This window comes from Apostichopus japonicus, chromosome 21, assembly GCF_037975245.1.
Source record: "Apostichopus japonicus isolate 1M-3 chromosome 21, ASM3797524v1, whole genome shotgun sequence".
NCBI lineage: Eukaryota > Metazoa > Echinodermata > Holothuroidea > Aspidochirotida > Stichopodidae > Apostichopus > Apostichopus japonicus.
In genome coordinates this window covers 2,164,370-2,185,294 of record NC_092581.1, presented here as the reverse complement: position 1 = coordinate 2,185,294, position 20,925 = coordinate 2,164,370, and the positions used below count along the sequence as shown (strand labels likewise).

The 20,925-nt window shown below is 39.9% G+C and overlaps 1 protein-coding gene across 2 annotated transcripts; it reads left to right on the top strand.

Annotated features, from left to right (window-relative positions):
* Nucleotides 1–1,000: 1,000 nt before the first annotated feature.
* Nucleotides 1,001–20,911, top strand: LOC139962795 (sodium/glucose cotransporter 4-like). 2 transcript variants are annotated; one of them, XM_071963129.1, is made up of 16 exons: nucleotides 1,001–1,573; nucleotides 2,086–2,179; nucleotides 4,800–4,871; nucleotides 5,715–5,819; nucleotides 6,806–6,865; nucleotides 7,259–7,363; nucleotides 7,865–7,970; nucleotides 9,153–9,233; nucleotides 12,083–12,282; nucleotides 12,776–12,911; nucleotides 13,308–13,415; nucleotides 14,838–14,988; nucleotides 15,206–15,374; nucleotides 15,797–16,015; nucleotides 17,241–17,388; nucleotides 17,873–20,911. In XM_071963129.1, the coding sequence occupies exons 2-16, from the start codon at nucleotides 2,099–2,101 to the stop codon at nucleotides 18,058–18,060; spliced, it is 1,929 nt and encodes a 642-aa protein (XP_071819230.1). In that variant the 5' UTR covers nucleotides 1,001–1,573; nucleotides 2,086–2,098; the 3' UTR covers nucleotides 18,061–20,911. The 2 variants fall into 2 exon arrangements, with proteins under 2 accessions (XP_071819230.1, XP_071819229.1); XM_071963128.1 differs by lacking the exon at nucleotides 1,001–1,573 and having other exon boundaries at nucleotides 1,648–2,179.
* The last annotated feature ends 14 nt before the right edge of the window (nucleotides 20,912–20,925 follow it).

Here is a 20,925-nt window from a genome sequence, read left to right as displayed (position 1 = left end):
TATTTACACTCACCATGAAAACTATACACGAATGGTAACTGAGATCACATTAAAAATGCATAGGAGAGGTATGCGAAGCATAAATGTTATATAGATTATATAAATATATTAAGTGTTATATATATATATATATATATATATATATATATATATATATATATATATAACTCAAATAGCCTATTTTTACGGAACATTAATTTATTATCAAGTTTCATCAGGTCAAGAGACATTTCCATAATAATAATTGCCTATGTCTAGATAATGTTTATCTATAAAATTTGCTTATATTCTTTTTTTCTTAAATAAGTTAAACACACCAGAAAATCCGAGGAATTTAAAGATGAATATTTTTGAAAACCTGGATATATCTACAGCATCATGTTTCCTTTTTACTGGGGTGAGGCATATGAACACTTAGAGGCATTGAAGACTCGCCCCAAACCGCGTGCGGCCATCTGAAAAAGTTAACTTTCTGTTGCAATTGAGTTTTGTTCGTGTCGCTACAAAATGCAAACAGTAATGAAACGTGATACCTTGTTATCTTTAGCTGGACCTGAAATGTCCATCGCTGTATCGTTTATACACTGTGCTGTGAGTATTGACCGCAGCTGTATGTACTGACTGTACACTAGTGTCAAATTACCGACGGTAGCAAGCTGTGTGTGTATTTTCTGGGATCGATGGTGGTGTCTTACACTTCTGTTACTTCTCATTCGAAACTAGGTCAGATTACCGGCATTAGACGTTTCTTTGTGCGCGAGTCTTCACACCCTTTAATTCTGTTCCAACTTCTGTAGGCCTGATCTAAACAATGCATGTATCAAACTACTATATCAACACAGGAAAAAAAAAACCTTATACACCGACATACACTGCACAGATCAATCTCATCACCGTTACAGATAAGCATCATTTGTATGCAGACCACACTGTTCTTAAAGCTCGTTTATAATCGATTGTAGACGGTTGTCATAAAAAGGGGTTTTATGGTTCGGTTATCCTTACGTTAAACAGCGATAAAATCATTACGTACAAATAACATGTGTTGTCATTCCAGTGATTCTCCATTCTCTACTGTACAGTTGCCTTTAATAATAGTATACATATACCGGTTGCGTATGACCACTATTGCCGCCCCTGGATACAACTTTGACCCACAGTTTGCATTGGAACACACAAAACTTCCGCGGGGGTTAACATCTTATCCAGTGATCGTAATTATGAAACGAACGGAATTCCAGATTCTGCAACTAACTCTCTGTATGATAATAACAAGACCCTGAGGAGTAAGGAAAAACTGTCAAATTTGATCGGACAAATTCTAAAAGATTTCTCAAAGCAATTTGTTAGGATTCAATTCACCGTTATTTCGTTGGAGCAAATCAAGAGAGGTTTTTAGAGCCGGGGTTTTTAGTTCTCCTGTGCAGTAAGTGACAACTATACTGGGCTTTTATTTACAAGTTGCTTTTTGGACACTTCGATAAAGGGGTGTATCGCATATATAAACCGTGTGGTGCCTTGAACCTCAGTCACATCGAAAATTCCTTTGCTGATCTGCGTTTGAGTCAAGTGGGTAAGTGTCTTCGTAGCTTTTTGATGTGGAATATTCGTATTTTCTTCGTTCTTTGTTTTCCAACTAAGTTGAAACGGAACTTTTCATGAAAGACGCCAATTGGTTTAGGTCCCTGCTAGGCTACGTATGCATTTGTACTTAATATTGTGTTTAACTTAAGCATTGACTTCAGCACCTGAAGTTTATATGAAAAGGTTAACCTACATTTGCGTATCAATCAGTACTTGGAAATGCCATTTGTTCCGTACTAATAGTATTTAAAGTCAGCAAGGTGCCACCTCACCGACAAGCCAACACTTCCATTGTAAATTTTGTAGTAAAATTGGAAGCGAACACGCCGTTGGCTCGCTTTTATAATAGGATATAGGCCTATACATTAAGTTCTTAACATGCCATGTATGTTGATATAAGATCGGCCTTTTTGTAATACATGTCCGCACATAGTCACGCAACTTTGTGTGAGAATAATTATGTTTGATGAGCTTAACATTCTTCTTGTGTTTTCTGTTTAGGACTAAATCCAAGATGGCGTACGACGGTCTGACTTCATTCGACATTGTCGTCATTATTCTGTACTTCGTTGTCGTCGTTCTAGTTGGATTATGGGTAAGAATCAGTGGAGCGTTCCCACTCCCTATCCCAACCACTTCTTCTCCCCCACCCCCATCCCTCCCCTCAGTGGTGGAGCGTCCATACAGTCAGGGGGCGGATGCCCCCCCCCCCCTTACGGACTCAAATGGACTGCTGGCGCCCTTTTCAGCTCTTTACCACTTTTTACTTATTCTAGATTAATGACTTTTTTATTGCGCTCTCATCTACTTATTGACATTTGTCACATTTTGTTGGTGTAATTTGGCGATGACACCTATTTATTCTTTGTTTTTTTGCAAATTAGCCAGGCCCGGAAAGGGTCATTTCCGGCGATCTAGGGAGTATCTTTACTTTCTAAATTTTCTGTACCCTACGCGCCAACCAGTGGTGGCGCTCCGCTTAGATAGTGTCGAAAGCGCCCCTACAGACCATTCTCGCCCCTCCTGACCAATACCCCTAGCTCCGCCACTGCCTCCCCTCCAAAAGAAAATCGGAATTCCCAAAGTCTTCAAATTCACATAGGCTTACCTTAAAGAAAACCTTGTTTTTTTTTCTCGAAAATATTAAATGTCGACATGATTTTCTTTGCATTGTTCCTTTCTGAACTCAGTAGACAGTTTTAGTACCAATAGACATTATGTGTAAGCGCTAAGTTAAAACGAAACCAAATGAAAAACGAAGAGAAAATATACATAGCCGCCTTGGGGCTAGTATTATACATTAAACTTAAATCTAATCAAAAGGTTAACTTTCGGATGCTGTTTTCACAACGTCTTTATTGTTGAGTTATCAAAATGGTTTGAATTCAAGTTCATTCTGAAATGTCGGCACATGTTTATATGCATCAAGCACATAGTGTATAGGCTACTCTACAGTGTTTGACTTCTTTGTACAGTAAATGAGATTATAGCTGGTGCGGAGCCAAGGGGTGTACACACTTCCCCGTTTTCAACCCCACATTATAAGCAAATAAAAGTAGTTAATAACACACCCGCAATGCATGTAGAAAATTATAGCCAAAATGTAACCTCAGAATGCACTATTTTTACGACTAAAATGTCAATCTTTTCTGGGGGTTCTTCTACTCCCCTCTCCACCCCCACCCCCTCAGTCCCCTCGAGATATGATTCTTTAAGGTGTGGATTTGTCGTGTACAGCTCTATCCATCTAAAATACCGGCGTTCTTTCTCCCGTTAACACCAATATATGGAAATAATTGCGGATCTGTATTTCATCGCGAAACTTCCAAAATCCACATTGACGGTTTAAATTTCTGTAGTTCAAAGGGTCGAATCTTGTAACGAACCGGTGTAGGAGAATGGTAGGAGAATCCACGAGTATAGCCTATGTAATTGTTATATCTGTTTCGGCCTACAGAAACGTCTGACGTGGGTTTCTCTTGACAGAGTGATAAATAAGTGTTTTTTTACCTTTGGCCCCTCGCGGGCGGGATATTTATTTGTAACTTGACCTTAAACTCGACGGTTAGGCGATACATATTTCACTGATTCAATTTATCCAGTGACGGGCATTGAGTGCGAATCATCGTTCCATCATGTGTTACAGAGTTTGCAAAGCAAACAGATTTAAAGAGTAGTGTGCATGTTGATACTTAGGGTGAATTGGTTTCGTAGTGTAGGACTATATTACAAAAAACGCAGAATATAAGTTGAATGAACAAAGGTGATTATAAGCACGAATCATTCAAGATGGGTATACTAAGGAATATGCCTACGTTGTTACGTATGTCATCACTCATTTCAAAAACTTGATGGACCAAACCCACCCCTTCCCCTCCCCCACCCCTATGAGTATGTATGACTCAAAATTAGTAAGTAACGTATTAGTCAGTAGTCACACTAACGTTTGCTCTGGGGTTACATGCCCGCATATGACATGGTTTAATTCTATATTATCTGCTTCGCCGCATAAAGATCCATGCAAGGTACAATATGGCTTACATATTTCCATCACTCACTGATTGTGTAAGGCCTACCGCCTACGTGGATACTGCACCGCTGCACTAAGGTCTGTGCAGTGTATGCGTTCGACTGGGTATAACATTACGGATCACAAATGGTCAAAATATGTCAAAATGAAGATACGCGCACATGTGCATATGGGTTGCTTGTAGAATCGCCATAGTAACTGCCTTCTAGGTCGATATCACTAAGTCAATTGGATGATGTAGGCCTACCGCTGTTCATAATAAAATGCATAGCATTGTTTGCACTACTTATAACAAGTATATTGTGCGTGTGTGTTGTACATTTGGACACAGGTCCGTGCACATAATGGTGTCGCGTGGACTAACTTCAATACATATGAACATTCTTGTTATTAGTAGAGCGACATAAAAAATAAGAGTAATTCAGCCTACGCCACCCGGACAACACTGCTTGTTACGCCCCCCCCCCCCCTTCCACTCCCTATATGGATCTGGTATGAGTGAACGATTCAACTTACATTGTTCAAGTTCACGTGTCTTGAATACATGGAAGCATGTCAAATTAGGTATATGCAACCTGGACATATATGACAGTTTTTAAACGAAAGTAAATCTAACATTACTGTCTTCTATCCTTGATGTTATTTCTGTTTATGATTTAATTTTGTTTTTAAATTCCATTTCTAGTCCATGTACAATACGAATCGTAGTAACACTAAAGGTTACTTCCTCGCTGGTCGTTCTATGTTATGGTGGCCTGTAAGTATATAATTCCCTTTAAATTATGAAGATGTATTTTAAGTCTCGTAATGTCCTAATTTTTTGTTTTGATATTATTGAACCAGATTTTTGTATATTTATTTATTACCTAATTGCTGAGCTACTATTTATAGGATATTTTAACCAAAAAAAATTGCATTGATAAAATATCCAACATCTGGTAATATTCAGCGACAGACTAAACTTTTGTTAGTGCCTCAACATAATTTTTAGGTTTACCCACATATTACTTTGCGAATAGTCCTGTCTAGGGTATGTTTAAGTTGTCTGATAAATATTTTAAGAGTTTTAGTATCAAGCTGTAAAATTAATTGAAGGAAGCTACGAACAAAAATTATACTTTTTTCTTTAACTGTATTTGGTGATAGAGGTAATAATCAAGGGCGTAGGAACCGGGGGGCTGGGGGGGGCCCCAGCCCCCCAGTGAAAAATGTGGAGGGGCGGAAGTATCATTCCGCCCCCCCCCCCCACTTCGCAAGTCAAAAAAACCCTTTTTCATTTCCAAATGAGAAAAAAATCTCATTTGGAGCACCAAATTGCATCTAAGGCCAGGTGAAAATACAAAATTTAGTTTACAAAATGGAGTGGGTGTTGAAGTGTGCTATATTGCACCAAATTGCATCTGAGGCCACCTGGAAATGCAAAAAATCCAAAGGGAAGGGGGGCACCCCCTCCCCTTAGACCCCTCCCCCAGGCCGGCCATCAGTCTTCAGCCCCCCCACTCAAAAGTAACTTCCTACGCCACTGAGAGGTATTATACTACCAAAATGCAACCAAACATTTTTAATGTACAGGTTTACGTCATATTATGTCTTTTGACAGGTTGGTGCCTCGCTATTCGCCAGTAACATTGGGACGGGTCATTTCATCGGACTTGCAGGGACTGGTGCCGCCTCGGGAGTAGCTGTTGGAGCATACGAAATTATGGTATATAGCAAGCATTAACTGCTGATTATTAAAATAAGTATTTATAAATGATTCATGATTAAATTTAGAGTATGTTTTAATTGTCATAATTATAAACATTTGGTTATGTCGATGAAGGAAAATATCAAGTTAAATATTACGTTTAATCGTTTAATCATTTAGACTTATTCTCTGTTGTAACTTTTTAGCAAGAGAATAAAAAAATGCTCAAAGTTTTGTTTAAAAGTGCTTTAATGGAGTTTCGTGAATTTTTAAAATAATTTCCAAACACTTTCTACTATTAAATTGAACTTGTATAAAAATTTGGTTACACAAGCAGTAAAATTGGAGTATATATGGTGCGCAAGATATTTTTAGCATATTTCATTAGAATACTGACGACCAGGGTTATAGCTAGGAGATTGTGAGTGCTGGTTAAATAAATTTGCGAAGCGTAGCGAGCGTAGCGAGCGAAGCTCTCGCATCTCACGGCCGGGGGTCCAGGGGCCCGCTTAAGGGTGATTTTTGCTACTTTTCAGATTTACAGTTGGTAAATAACAGAAAAAGGTGACGTTATTATCATGTTTGACGGCAAGGGAAAGATAAATTTGTTACTTTTGTTGTATTTCACAAGCATTTTACTATTTTTTTTGTGCCGGCCGGTGGACTGTTTATTCACTTCCAATGCCGGCCGGCAGGCGTGAGTGGCGGTTACCACCGGCCGCCGCCGGCCGGCGTGGCTATAACCCTGCTGACGACCCTAAATATAACTATATTATTGAGATTCCCTCTCAATCATCAGAATATTTTTTGTCATAGTAATACTCAAATGATCCAAAAGAAAACGAAACACCAAGCAATATTATCAAGTTATCGGAAGTTTAGATTAATTAATATAATAATTTCATTTAAAAAATTTATGTAGGTTCGCAATTATGAATGAAACAAGATGTATTATCATTATTATGTTGCTATATATATATATATATTTTTTATTTTACTTACAGGCAGTGTTCGCTATTGTTACCCTTGGTTGGATATTCGTCCCTGTTTACATTTCTTCAGGGGTAAGCTTCTCTTTGTTTTGGATTCTTGAATTTAATCTTTGCATGTATAATATTGATTCTTCTCCCTCTCTCCCCATCCTCCCCGCCCCCTCCCCATCCTCCCCCCTTCAAGGCAAACTTGGTATCAGTATGTATATGGAGGTCTCCCTTTCTCCACCCCCTGGTACATAAACGTGAACCCTTGGATAATTAAGTCACACCCATAAGCTCCGCAGGGTTCCATTTACCACACTCCCTCCCTCCGTCCCTTTCTCCACCCCCTGGTACATAAACATGAAGTCCCTTAGATTATTAAGTCACACTCATATATTCCACAGGGTTCCATTTACCACACTCCCTCCCTTTTCCGCCCCTGGTACATAAAAACATTTATGTTTTGTCTCACTTTTACAGGTCTATACGATGCCAGAGTATCTTCGAGTTCGTTTCGGAGGTCAGAGGTTAAGGATATTCATGTCCGTCTTAGCTCTCTTTCTGTACATCTTTACCAAGATATCTGTGAGTGTATATTAAACACATTCATTTTGCCAAATGATGATTCAACAGATAAAAATCATGTATTTTTCTTTCTACATTAATGAAAAATAACGTGATGATAGCTTCCGGTTAGTGTACTTTCCCTTTCATCCCCCCCCCCCTTTCCCTCCCCTCCATCTCCTCTTTGCCATCTACCCTTTCCCCTCTTTATCCCTCCCTTCCCTTTCTACCATATTTCCTTCCCTAAATCCTCGCTGTTCTCCTCTCCGTGCCCCCCCCCCATTCGCCCAACCCATGAAAGAAAATTATCCTTTTCGCCCTCCCATCTAATTTTTGGACTTATGATGACGCCACCAATTTCATCTCTCAAAAGAGTAACCGATTTTAGTATACCTTCTGAAAATCTTAACAGAAACAAAGTGGCGACTTTAGCTGTAAGAGTTTAGCATATTCATAATACCGAGTGGTTTGTGACATTAAATATTGTCATATTGTGTTGTTTGTCTCCTATTTCCCCTGCAGGTGGATATCTTCGCAGGGGCAGTATTTATCCAACAGACATTTGGTTCCAATACATTTGCCGCTATTTTTATTTTGCTCGGGGTCACCGCTATCTACACAATAACAGGTGACGATGACTATATATTCTTCGCATGTCTGTTTAACATGCGTGAAATATTCCTATATTAGGTATACTCATGATTCCACTCATGCAAGAGAACTTTTAAACAGATTGCATGATTCTATACAGTATTTTAATATATAAAAAAAATATACAAACTAATTAACAACGGAAATCTTTGTTGTCAAAGCATTGTTAAGTTTAGAAGAGCTATATTTCATGTTTGAGTTACATATTACGTCGGATCGATTTTGGTAAAATGTTATTAAAATATTATTAGTGTATGTAGAATTGATGAACGATAATTACCGTGTATAGCTACACTAAGGACACTGTCTCTCATACATACTCATACTCATACATGCTCATCATACATACTGTTACTTCTTAATTGTCCGACGTATGAATCTCATACTCATACTCGTATAAATCTCATACTCATACATACTCAAACATACATCTCTCATAATACTGTTACTTCTTAATTGTCCGACGTATGAATCTCATACTCATACTCGTATAAATCTCATACTCATACATACTTATACATACATCTCATACATACTGTTATTTCTTAATTGTCCGACGTATGAATCTCATACCCATACTCGTATAAATCTCATACTCATACATACTCAAACATACATCTCATACATACTGTTACTTCTTAATTGTCCGACGTATAAATTGGCTAAAATAGAAGTTATTATGTTTGTTATACAAAGTAAAGGTGTTGTAGCCCAAACGTTTTCCCCGATAACGGAAATATGGAACGGAAAGGGTTTTTCTTCAGTTTCTCTCACTGCATGGTAAGGAATGGCGAAGCAACTGCAGTAGTCAACAGGCAGTGTTTGGAAACGTTTTGAAAGCTATGTGGTAGACCACCCTTCTAACGTCTGTCATTATTCTTGTAAAAAACAATGATCGTATTTTAGATTTGTTACGACCCTTTGATGGAGTGTACTTGGTTTGTCTTTACAATGTGGTGACCAAAGAAATAGCCTCCCCTTCTCCTCCTCCTCCTCCCCGCCCGCCCCCTTTCCCCTCCTGCCACGAACACACATACACAAATACAGACACATTGGTGAAAAGCTATAGGCTTCGACTAGAAGACACATCATAGATGTGCTATGCATGTATACCGCACTAGTACAGGAGTTACTTTGCATATATCACTTCTCGTTACAGGCGGCCTCGCTGCGGTGATTTACACAGATACCTTGCAAACCATTGTTATGATGATTGGAGGCGTCATTCTTATGATTCTGAGTAAGTACCACTGATTTCTGTTACTTCTATGTCCGTATGCAAATGAGTCATGATGAATGAATCAACAAATAGCTACTACGTCATTGGTCTAATAATGGTTACGTATACGCTACGATGGTACAGGTGTGTATATTCAAGGGTCAAGTAGAAAGAAAAAGCACAGAGCTGTATGAAAACTGTACGACTCCGATAAAGCAGGTTATAGAGCGCCCTCTCGAGCTCTGATCACATTTCGACAATGACGTCACGAGTTCACCAGTGACAGAGAATTGAATATAGAGCGCAGAAAAGGGTCCACGAGTGTTTCCTATTATAAAATCTGTCTTTATAATTTAAAAGGAAGTAAAAATATATATATGGTGTTCACATGGATGCTTCATGGAGAGACATTATGTACTAACGAGCCTTTCGCTAAGATCAGGTGCAGTGTACGAGTCCCTTTCTATGGGTGACGTAATACACAAATGTCGATGATCACGCAGTCACAGTCTCGATGTAAGGGGACTGGGGTCGAGAGCGGAAACAGGTTGTTTGGTTTTCGTGTCCAGGTTTCTTCTGATGGTGACTTTTTCATAAAAGGTGTATACTAACCAGTGGCGGAGATTTCTTGTCAGAAGTGGGGGGGTTGCAGGCCATTGATGAAATAAAAAGTCATAACTGCTGGCTCACTATCTAAGTGGAGCGCCACCATAAGTTGGCGCGAAGTGCACAAGAATTGTTTGGCAAATATTGCCTCCCAGATTGCAGTAAATGACACTGCCCAGGCCTTGAAAAGCTGCATTTAACCAGGGGCGTATGCAGGATTTTCTAACCCGGGGGGCGCGTATTAATATCTAAGCGGAGCGCCACCGCTGGTTGGCGCGCAGCGTACAAGCAAATTTCTGGTTTTGGTACCCCCAGATCACCGGAAATGGCACTTCTCGGGCTTGAAACTGACCAACCATATGTACACTTTTGCCTGAGAACCAAGTTTCTTCCAAATACTTTTTTTCTCATCTATAACCTTTTTGAAGATTGTCACCAGTCACACATCATGTTCGACTTCATCACATATCCTGTGGATCATTGCTTTTGTAGGTGATTCTTCATCGCGGCCCACAATATCCGTCAGCCCCACTGTTCAGAATTTGAAAATTCACAATTCTCGTGAATAAATTCACTTCAAAACATACCCACAATGTTGCATCTATGGACAACCGATATAGAAAAACCTCCTTCAAACCCTAACAGACGGGTCAAAATTGCACGAGTATGATGAAGAATGATGAAGAATGTAGGTTAGGGAATTTTCGAAAATTCAGACGGCTACTAAAAAATTTCGTTGAAGGAAATAAAAATATTCCAGATATTTCCGAAACCGAACACTGCACACATCGTCAGTTTTGAGCATGGGCGCAGATCAGTCTTGAATAATGGTGGGGACGCGTGTCTGTTCTATGACACTATCTAAGCGGAGCGCGACCATGGGTTCGCGCGTAGCGTACGATTTTTTGGGCAAATATACCTCCCAGATCGCCGGAAATAACACTTCCCAGACCTAATGATGCTCCTAAACCTCCTTAAGTTTTAGATCTCATGGCTTAGAAATTTAGTTTGGAGAAATACATGGGCGTCTGCAGAAAGAAAATCAGGGGACAAATAATCCAAGTAGACTTTTGTATATACGATGGGTCTGGGGTCCTCTCCCAGAAAACAAATATAGACTGCTGCAAATGCGATTTCCGTCCTATATTTAACAACTGTGGATAAAATACAATAAAATGAGAACTGCTGCATGTCATTTGCACAATGCTGGATCAAACTGCGCCAAAATTCAATACAGGGGAACTTGAAATGCAGCTATTGGTCAAGACAAATTGGTGGGGACACGATATATCATGTCCCCACTACTGAAAAAGTTGGTGGGGACGCGTCCCGCTGTCCTCACCAGGATCTGCGCCCATGGTTTGGAGGCTGTTTATCGTGGAACGCCATTTTCATGCTCACTTATATGATGTGATATCTGCTGTTTGCTTTACAAATTTGAATAATTTTGTCACTGTTCCTCTTTCTCTTCCCGTTTTCTTGCTGTATTTTCTACTCCATCCTTTTCTCTCTTTCTTCTTTTTCTTTTCCTTCCTTCACCTCGTTGAAGTTGGCAAGTGTATACAATTCCAAAGCTATTCAACAGCAACAAAACGTTATTTTGTGTATGTCTGTTGTGGGGTGAAGTTAGCGCTATGAGCTACAAGTTCCAATGCGCAAGGTGGGGGAAAGGGGCTAGAAATAATGTGTGGGTCAATTCTAACTCGGTTTTCGGTCGTTAATTGTTGATGTAGCCTACCAGGTAAAAGGTTGAAATGACTTTAACAATTTCAAATTTAATAATTTGATTTATTAAGCCATTTGGAGCACATAACTTAGGCTATAACAGAACATTACTGGCAAAAACTAGGGGGGTTGATTGTGTGGGCCAACCCCCCCCCCCTCTTCAAAAAGTGGGGGGGTTAAAACCCCCCAACCCCCCTGTTTCTCCGCCACTGATACTAACTGGGTAGCCATAATTGGTTGTTGTGCTTCGAAATGAGAGTAGTACTTAGTTTAGTTAATGAAAAAGAAGAAAAAAACGTTTGATAACATTCACATGTTTGGTGTGAAACGCTGGACGGATCTTACTCAATGTTGATGAAAAGATTAGTGTTTATATAGTTTTTAATTAACAATTAACGTACAACGAGATTAGAGACTCCACTCAACCTTAGTTAAAAATCTGACTATCTATCGATAATACTGATACTATATCATTTTTTTTTTATTCTATCCAATCAGTTTTCTTCTCTTATTTTTTTTTTTTTGTTTTTTTTTTGTAGGTTTCGTAGAAATTGGCGGATTCAACGAACTTTATCTTCGATATTTAACGTCTGCCGCGGGATTTGTAAACGATTCATGCGGTTTACCGAGAGAGGACGCTTTCCATATTATGCGCGATCCTATAGACTCGGACCAACCGTGGCCTGGCACTCTTCTTGGAATAACAATAATCGGCACGTGGTATTGGTGTACTGACCAGGTAATATCAAATTCTGATCAACATTTTGTTTCGGATTCTTTTCTTGTTTCCATCGATCCATCGATCCATCGATCCATCGATCCATCCATCCATCCATCCATCCATCCATCCATCCATCCATCCATCCATCCATCCATCCATCCATCCATCCATCCATCCATCCATCCATCCATCCATCCATCCATCCATCCATCCATCCATCCGTGTCTGTGTATCTGTCTGTGTGTATATATATCTGTCTATCAATTTATTTATTTTTTAATCTGCCTTATAGCATTTGAACACAGAATGTTTACATTTCCATGAATGTGGGTGGCGGTTTGCCAAACAAAATATTATCCTCGGTATTTTTTTTTTCTTTGTAAACGCAATCTTTCATGCCAAGGCAACTAAAAAGTTCAAGTAGGCCATCCTGGCATGAAATTTAAGAGAGGATTATGACAGGGATATTGACCGATACAATGCCGAACTTATCAATTATTTCCTCCTACAGGTGATTGTACAGCGCGCCCTCTCTGCTAAGAATATGGACCACGCCAAGGGAGCGACTGTTCTTGGTGGTTGGCTGAAAATGTCGCCTTTTTTCCTGATTGTACTTCCTGGCATGGTCAGCCGTGCTCTATTTCCTGGTCAGTGCATTATATTATAAACGTATTTTTTTTCTATTCAATGCTTGCAACACAAACAATTTTTAAAAGAAGGGAAGATATACCACCCCCTCCACCCATCCCTCACCCCTCACCCGCACAAATAAATATGTATTGTTGCAATTATATACGTTTTCAAAATCTGGACAATTTCAAACCCCTTTTTTTTTCGTCACTAAGGATTAAGTGCAAACTTTTTCTACTTTCAAAACAAGGTACATTGTAGAAATATTTAGCATGCTTTACTCTTACCTTTTACGGATATTTTAGATATACGAGACGCTCTTCCGAGAAATCCTGGGTCGCCATTTTTATACTCTATAGCCTTTTGTCTCTTTATTAATGATTAATTACTCGTTTTCTTTTCTCGTAAAACAGACGAGGTCGCCTGCGTAAGCGCAGAAGCTTGTGAAGCTGCTTGCGATAACCCTGCTGGATGTTCGAATATTGCTTACCCAAAACTGATTCTGGAGTTGATGCCGTCTGGTAAGGTATTCATGTTCCACATTAATCTTTGTTTTTTTTTGTAGTCGGTTTATACATTTTTCACGAAGATTGTAATTATCTTAAAGAAGCTTAACAAGTTTGTGTTTCTGGACGGTCATGTCGTTTTCATGGAGTGGTGTCATTTTGTATTCAGGTTGTGAAATTGAATATACAGTAATTAAAGGCATTGAAGACTCGCCCCGAACCGCGTGCGGCCATCGAAAAAGTTAACTTTCTGTTGCTTGCAAGTGACATTTTGTTCGTGTCGCTACAAAATGCAGACAGTAATGAAACGTGATACCTTGTTATCTTTAGCTGGACCTGAGATGTCCATCGCTGCATGTATCGTTTGTACTGTGCTGTGGGTATTGACCGCAGCTGTATGTATTGATTGTACACTAGTGTCTAATTACCGACGGTAGCAAACTGTGTGTGTATTTTCTGAGATCGATGGTGGTTTCTAACACTTCTGTTACACCTCATTTGAAACTAGGTCAGATTACCGGCATGAGACGTTTCTTTGTGCGCGAGTCTTCACGCCCTTTAAGTTATTATGACCTGTATAAGACGCCGACGTGCCGAATAAAAGAGATCGCAAAATGACTCTGACAAGCCCACTCTGGTTCGTGATGCTTTCGCACTGACTTTATTGGCCGAGTTAGAAAAATTTGATTGAAGCAAGAGCGATTTTTGATCGATATATAGTATGATATTGTGTACATTTTGGAGACTTTCATCATAACAGCGACAATTTCCTTTAAAACACGATAGACCTATAATGGCAAATTTCGGAAGACGCTAATAACAGAACTGACATGACTGCCTTGCGACCATAAAAAAATAATACAGGAGAGAGTTAATCCTTCCTTAGCATTACTATGAATCTATTTACAAACGTTACGGTGGGGTGTATGTTTTCAGCTTTCAAGAGCACAGGAAATTAAACAGGGAGGGTCCGAGTCAGTTTTTAAAATGAAAAAACAATAGAGATTTCAAGCAACACAAAATGGTGTCATTTTCCATGTTCTTTCTGTTCTCAACACATTTAACTTCAAAATCAATCTTTTCAAAATGACTTAAAGATGAGGACTCGGCAGTTTTATATTGCTGAATCAGCAGTATATATTGTTAAAACGATGATGCCAGACACGTTGTGTCCGTAATTAGTTGTCATCGTTACTTTATTGTTTTGAGGGTTTTACTGTACATGCTTTAACTAATATTGACTCTGAATCGAGCCTCAGAAAAGAGAAAGCTGTGACGTCACGCAAAATCCGGCATAGTACAATATTGTTGGATTCCGCTGAGAACGACATAACACCTTTAAAGGCTTGTTTGCTCTATTCAGGCACGTTAGCTTGTTATCGATACACCAAATCTCCTCCACCTCTCTCTCTTCAACTTTTCACTCTCTGTGTATAGGTTTAAGAGGTTTGATGTTAGCTGCAATGATGGCCGCTCTGATGAGTTCTTTGACTTCCATATTCAACAGCGGTAGCACTATCTTTACTATGGATATCTGGAGACGCGTACGACGCACGGCATCAAACAAGGAATTGATGATCGTGGGAAGGTGATTTTATTCTTCAAGATAACGTTACTTTCATTGCAATTTTATTAGTCAGTACTCTCCCCTCCCCCATGTCCATCCCTCTACCCCCCCCCCATTCATTGTAGACTTTTCTTTTCCTTTAAATTGGTCTGATTGATTTCATAATTATATGCATATTGTTCGTTCGTTTGGTTTTAATTAGTTGGTGTCTCTCTTTTGGGGGGTATTTTATTTGCAGATTATTCGTTGTAGTGTTGGTAGGTGTTAGTATTCTTTGGATACCTATCGTTGAGGCTGCTCAGAGTGGTCAGCTCTTTGTCTACATTCAGTCCGTACAATCCTACTTTGCTCCGCCCATATTTGTCTGTTTCGTTATGGGATTGGCTTGGAAAAGAACCAATGAGAAGGTAAGAACAGTTTGTTTGTTCAGTTGTTATTTATATTTTGTCAAGATAGTTATATATTAACTATCATATTCAGGTTCAGTCTTGACGGGGGGGGGGGGGGTGGAGAGCAAAAACTTCGAGGGGCAGTGGGACATATAAAGGGGGAAAACCACAAAGATATCGTCAACAAATTACAACAATGGCAAACTGGGTACTAGGTCTCATTAACAAAAGGTGTACATCATTCATTGAGGATCTTTACAAACCTGTGGAAGTAAAATACGTACCCCTTCCCCCACACCTTCCCACCCCACTCACCTCAAGCTACACTTTCTATAGTCTCACTAACACATCGTTAGATGCAAGACCAGTGAGTGTGCTCCAGTTTTATATGTTTATCTTTTACTATTTTCTGCCATCATTTCCGTCTGTCTATATTTCAGGGTGCATTTTGGGGAATTATCTGTGGTACCGCGCTAGCAGTACTACGGTTGATCCTAGATATAGTTTACCCTGAGCCTGCATGTGGTGAAGACGACACGAGACCAAATTTATCCATCCTGGGCATACATTATCTGTATTTTAATTGCTTGATCGCTCTGGTCTGCTTCGTGGTAACCATAGCAGTAAGTCTCCTCACGGAAGCTTTACCTTACGAAAAGGTGAGACGATATTTCAATCAGTTGGAACACAGAACATGTATGTATGTATGTATATGTGATCTTCCCGCAAGCAGGAACTCGCGAAAGAAGCCATGGAGGCTTGTAGACTCGCAAGCTGACCGAAGCCAATCTCTCGGCACACATCCATTTAACGTCCATGTCAGGAAGTTGTTATTGAACAACACCCTTGCCAGACGACACACATTGCTGTCGGCGGGGAATCCAACCGGGGATCTCATGACTGGGAGACGCCGGCGTTAACCACTAGGCTATACACTCCGCCTTAACATATTTAATTGACCAGTATATAATTATAGTGATGTGCCACTTATTGCGGTAGGCTATAGTAAAGGCTATAGTAGTGTAGTGTTTCTGTACTGAGCCGAAGTACGTTGTACTTGCTGAACATTGTACAAAGTGTCCAAACACTTTTCCACGTGGCTCTGTCCCTTCGACCTTATTTCACTGACATATGGTGAAGTATCCGAGGACAATAAATGCCCTTACAAAGGTACACACGAATGGGATATGAGGCTCATATAGCCACCACATGTACGCTTCCTGCGCGCTTCATGCTTTCTTTAAGACACGTACGTGTACATGCTTTCTTAGCAACCACGTGCTCATATTACAAGATGGTTTGCAAGAGTATAGGCTGGCTCTAGAAGATATGTCAGAAACTGAAGTGAAATAGTAAACGCTGAAATTTCTGAGCTGTGAGCCAAAATTAATAAAAATGAAACATCCATGTAAGTTGACGTTTTGGTCCCAATTTGCTGTCAAGTGTAACTTTCATCTATACGTGTTGGACAAATACAACTGTTTCGATCGGTGCGTTACACAATATCACCATCAGGAATGATATCCCGTCTCATCAGAGTGACGATATAGCTGTCGAGAAAGTCTTACAGTTTGGCGGCAAAATTTTCATAGTTGTCGGGGGCATATCAAGTCTCGTCGGTGCAATGAGGTATTCAGGCTGTCGGGTATAGATTCGGGGGGGGGGTAGGAATTGGCAGTGGCTGAGTTACACGCAGCTTACTACAAAAAGAAGAGATGGGGGAATGGGTGATGGGGGAAGGGATGAGGTTACATGAGCAACCTTTCTTTCATAAAACATGCAAAGGAATTGGAAAAGTTAATCAGTTTGTTGAATTTTCTTGTTATTATCGGTCATTTAACAGAGCAAGAGAGTTATTATTTTTCTTCTTTTTTTCTCGTTTAGGTAATCGGTAAGACATTCTTCACGCGAGGCCAAAGTGTCTCTTATGAGGCAGATGCTGACGTAGACGTAACGAAAGGCGGCACCTCGTCTGGTGGTAATGGTAACGTCGAGGATACCAACATCGAAGAACATGACGAATTGAATGATGGTGAGTAAATTAATGAAATTAAGATGTGAAGAGAATAACTCCTGCTCTGATTCACGCTTTTGAAGCTTGAAACCTGATATAACATTATTGAATGTTTTGCTTGGCTGTCAAGGTTCTCTATATTAAAGAGATCATCAAAATGCTTCTTTCTTCCTTTTCTTCATATTTTTCTTTTTCTTTTTTGGTAGAAACATTAGTTTTCTCTGGGAATAAGTGAGTTAAATGTTACGAAGAAATTTAAAATCATTTTCAACTCAATTTCGGGGACGACGCCACTTTCGTTGTTATTGCCAGATGCCTTCGAAACATATCACCAATTTGAAAAAATATCAATATCTTCGTTATACACATGTGTTATGAAAGATGTGGTTTCCAACCAAAAAATTCAGAAAATTTCCAACAGTTTTTAGTAAGCAATCATCTTTAACAATCACTGGAATATCCCTAAGTTAACTATTGCCTTGTACCCTGTCTTCGTCTTCAGATCCCAAACCCACATGGAAGAGGGCGGTATACTGGTTCTGTGGATACACCACGGAAGAGAGTAGTACACCAGAAGATACCAAACTCATGACGTCAATCAATGAAGATCCCATGTGGAGCAAGATCAATCTAATCAATGCTGTCATACTCGTCGGTGTAGCCTGTGCTGCATACGGCGTGTTTTGGTAGTCACGTGTGACATGTTTGAATATTCATGATCTCTGTCACATTTGCCAGCTAAGACCAGTTTGGGGACACATTTTCTAATGATAATAACACTCAGTACTTTCCTCACATATCATGCTTGAAAACACTCATACCGACAGTATGAACAGTTCTTAACGCTTATCTGATATTAGAACATGATATTCAAACTGCCCCCCCCACCCGCCCCCCCCATCCCCATACTATCAGTACGAATGCCACCATGATGTGTCCACAAAAATTCACAAGTGACAGGACATGATTATTGTGCCCCTTCATAAATTGTTGGTGCCTCTCCTTAACTTGTTGGTGCCCCCTTCAACTCAGAATTAATTAGCTATGGACCTGGGCCTACCTTGAGAACCTTGATAGAGCAAACCAAAAATCTGCATACGTATACTGAGGAATGGAACAATGCTTTTCGTGGTATGTTATGGACCTCCTCTCCCTTCGCTCCCTCCCCTCCTCCTCCCCTCCCATCCCATCCCCCTATTGAAGAGCAAACTGTCCCAGTGGCATATTACCATGGTCGTCATTATTATAGGTATCGTACCGCAATTAATAATATTGCTTCGACTTACAAATTATATCCGTTACTTTCCAATTCCGCTAGAGCATAGATAGAAGTTTTCAACTGACATGTCCTACCAACCATATATCAAGCTGATGGCATGGGGCTATCAGATAGTACATTCAATATCTTGGCCACCATACACGTTTAGATTTTGAGTTATTAGAGGTCAAAGTTTTGCAAAGTGCTACCCAACCCATCTGCAAGCTCTCGGTACTGAATCTTTCGTTTCACCCCAAAAATATTCTCAAATACCTTAAATCACCAATCCTCCAGCTTTTTAGACCATCTTCTTAAACATCCTAGCATCAGACAGGATTATACAGACTGAAGCAATGCCAAAAAAAGTCACTTCAGTCGGTCAATTCCGGAATATTTTCCAGTAAACTTTTTAGCGACTTTTACTGTTCTAATTGTGGTATATATCTGTAATAATGAACTGCAGTGTTGAATATAGATGAGCTAAATTTCCAATCTCAATAATAAAGTCGTTACAAATACAGGAGTTATCTACCGTCAGCAATAACCACGTACATAGTTACTAGTAATAGCTGGTAGTTAATTTATAGCCCCCTCACTAAATGATCACTGTCGTTTAGTCTGACAAATGGTGAAATTAGTTTAACCGCCGGCAAAGAAAGTCTGCACTGACATTATTTCAGAGGCGCACTGGAGTGTATCTGAATATGTGTGTGTGTGGGGAGGGTGGGGGAGGGGGTATACTGCGCCGGCAAAGTCTGCACTGACATTATTTCAGAGGGGCACAGGAGTGTATCTGAATATGTATGTGTGGGGAGATTGGGAACTGGGGACTTAACATGCATGTCATTCGGTGGTGGTCTTAAATGTTCCCATCTTCTTCACATTTTACTAACCCCACCACACCCCCCTCCCTCCCTCCCTCCCTCCCCTCTCCTTCAATTTCTTAAAAAAAAAAATCATTGATGCTATAGTCATGAATCATCTCATATACGTAGAACAGTAATGAAATATGAATTTCTGCTTTAATTGTCTTTATACGTTTAGCTTGTAAGTTTACCTCACACATTTCACCACCCTGTCCTTACTCCTTAACTTTCTCCCCCCCCCCCTCCCCTCCCCCTTCACTCTCACTATCGTTACCTCACCTTACCTCTCCAAACCGTCCATACCCACCCCCGTCTGGAATTTAGAATTGGGAAATTTATAGAGTGTCGGCAAGGTCGGACTATATAAGAGCCGTACGATTCCCAGTCGGCAAACAGGTTTAAATCGGTACACGGTATTATTCACGCCTATCATGACTAATAGTAGGAATTTAGACAAAATAAATAATAAGGACTTTCTAACTTCTTCTTCTTTCTATCTGAATAATTTCATTACCCACGTAATAAAAACTTCCTCTCTCGATTCATTCAGCCAAGTTCTGTTTGCATAGTATACAATGAAAGTATCAGTCCGTAAAAGTGTACTTCTCGTTCGTGTTGGTTTGTCAATGCCATTCCACAAAATTAAATATGAAACCTATCATAAATTGAAATATTAATAACGGAAGTCTGTCTTAGTATTTGAACGCTTAGGCAAGGGTGACAATGTTGACTTTAAGCCGTATATATACATGCACTCTGCACACTCTTAGAAGTTGCTTTTATTTGTACCTTCGTAAAACGTTACAAGTTTTATTGGCTATGGGGTGATACGTCTTGAACGGGAAAAGAATGTGCTTATCATGAAATGTCATGTACGGCTAAAAATACATCCCTAACATTTACAGTGACTTTCAAACCATCAACTAGATACCAGTGGCGTGCGCAAAGGGTGTGTGTGGCGGGGGGGGGGGGGGGTGGAGAGGGGCTCCTCAATCGTCAGAGAATTATTAAAAATTCAAAGTGTATATTAGCACAACCTTGCGTTTAGACCTAGTTTTATACCTAATGTATAGTTTAAAATATGCCTCAGCAAAATGCACCATTTAAAGTGTTATCTTTTATTTATTATTTTATGGGGAGGATTCCCAGAGCAATAACAAGGGAGCCGCATCCCAACGACCTCACAGTCACAGCCCTCATATCGAAATATTTTTGACCCGCTTACAGCACGTCCATAAAGGTTCGTGCCCCTTCCAAAAAACAGTCGAGGAAAATCCCCCACCGCCCACAACCCCTATAAATGCCTGTGCACGTCACTGCTAAAAACTACAAAAAAATAAAACTGACGATTTTCTGTTTATGACCCACACCAATATAACCAGGGGGTAGGAAGCTTCCAAAAAGTGGGGGGGGGGGGCACAACATCATTCT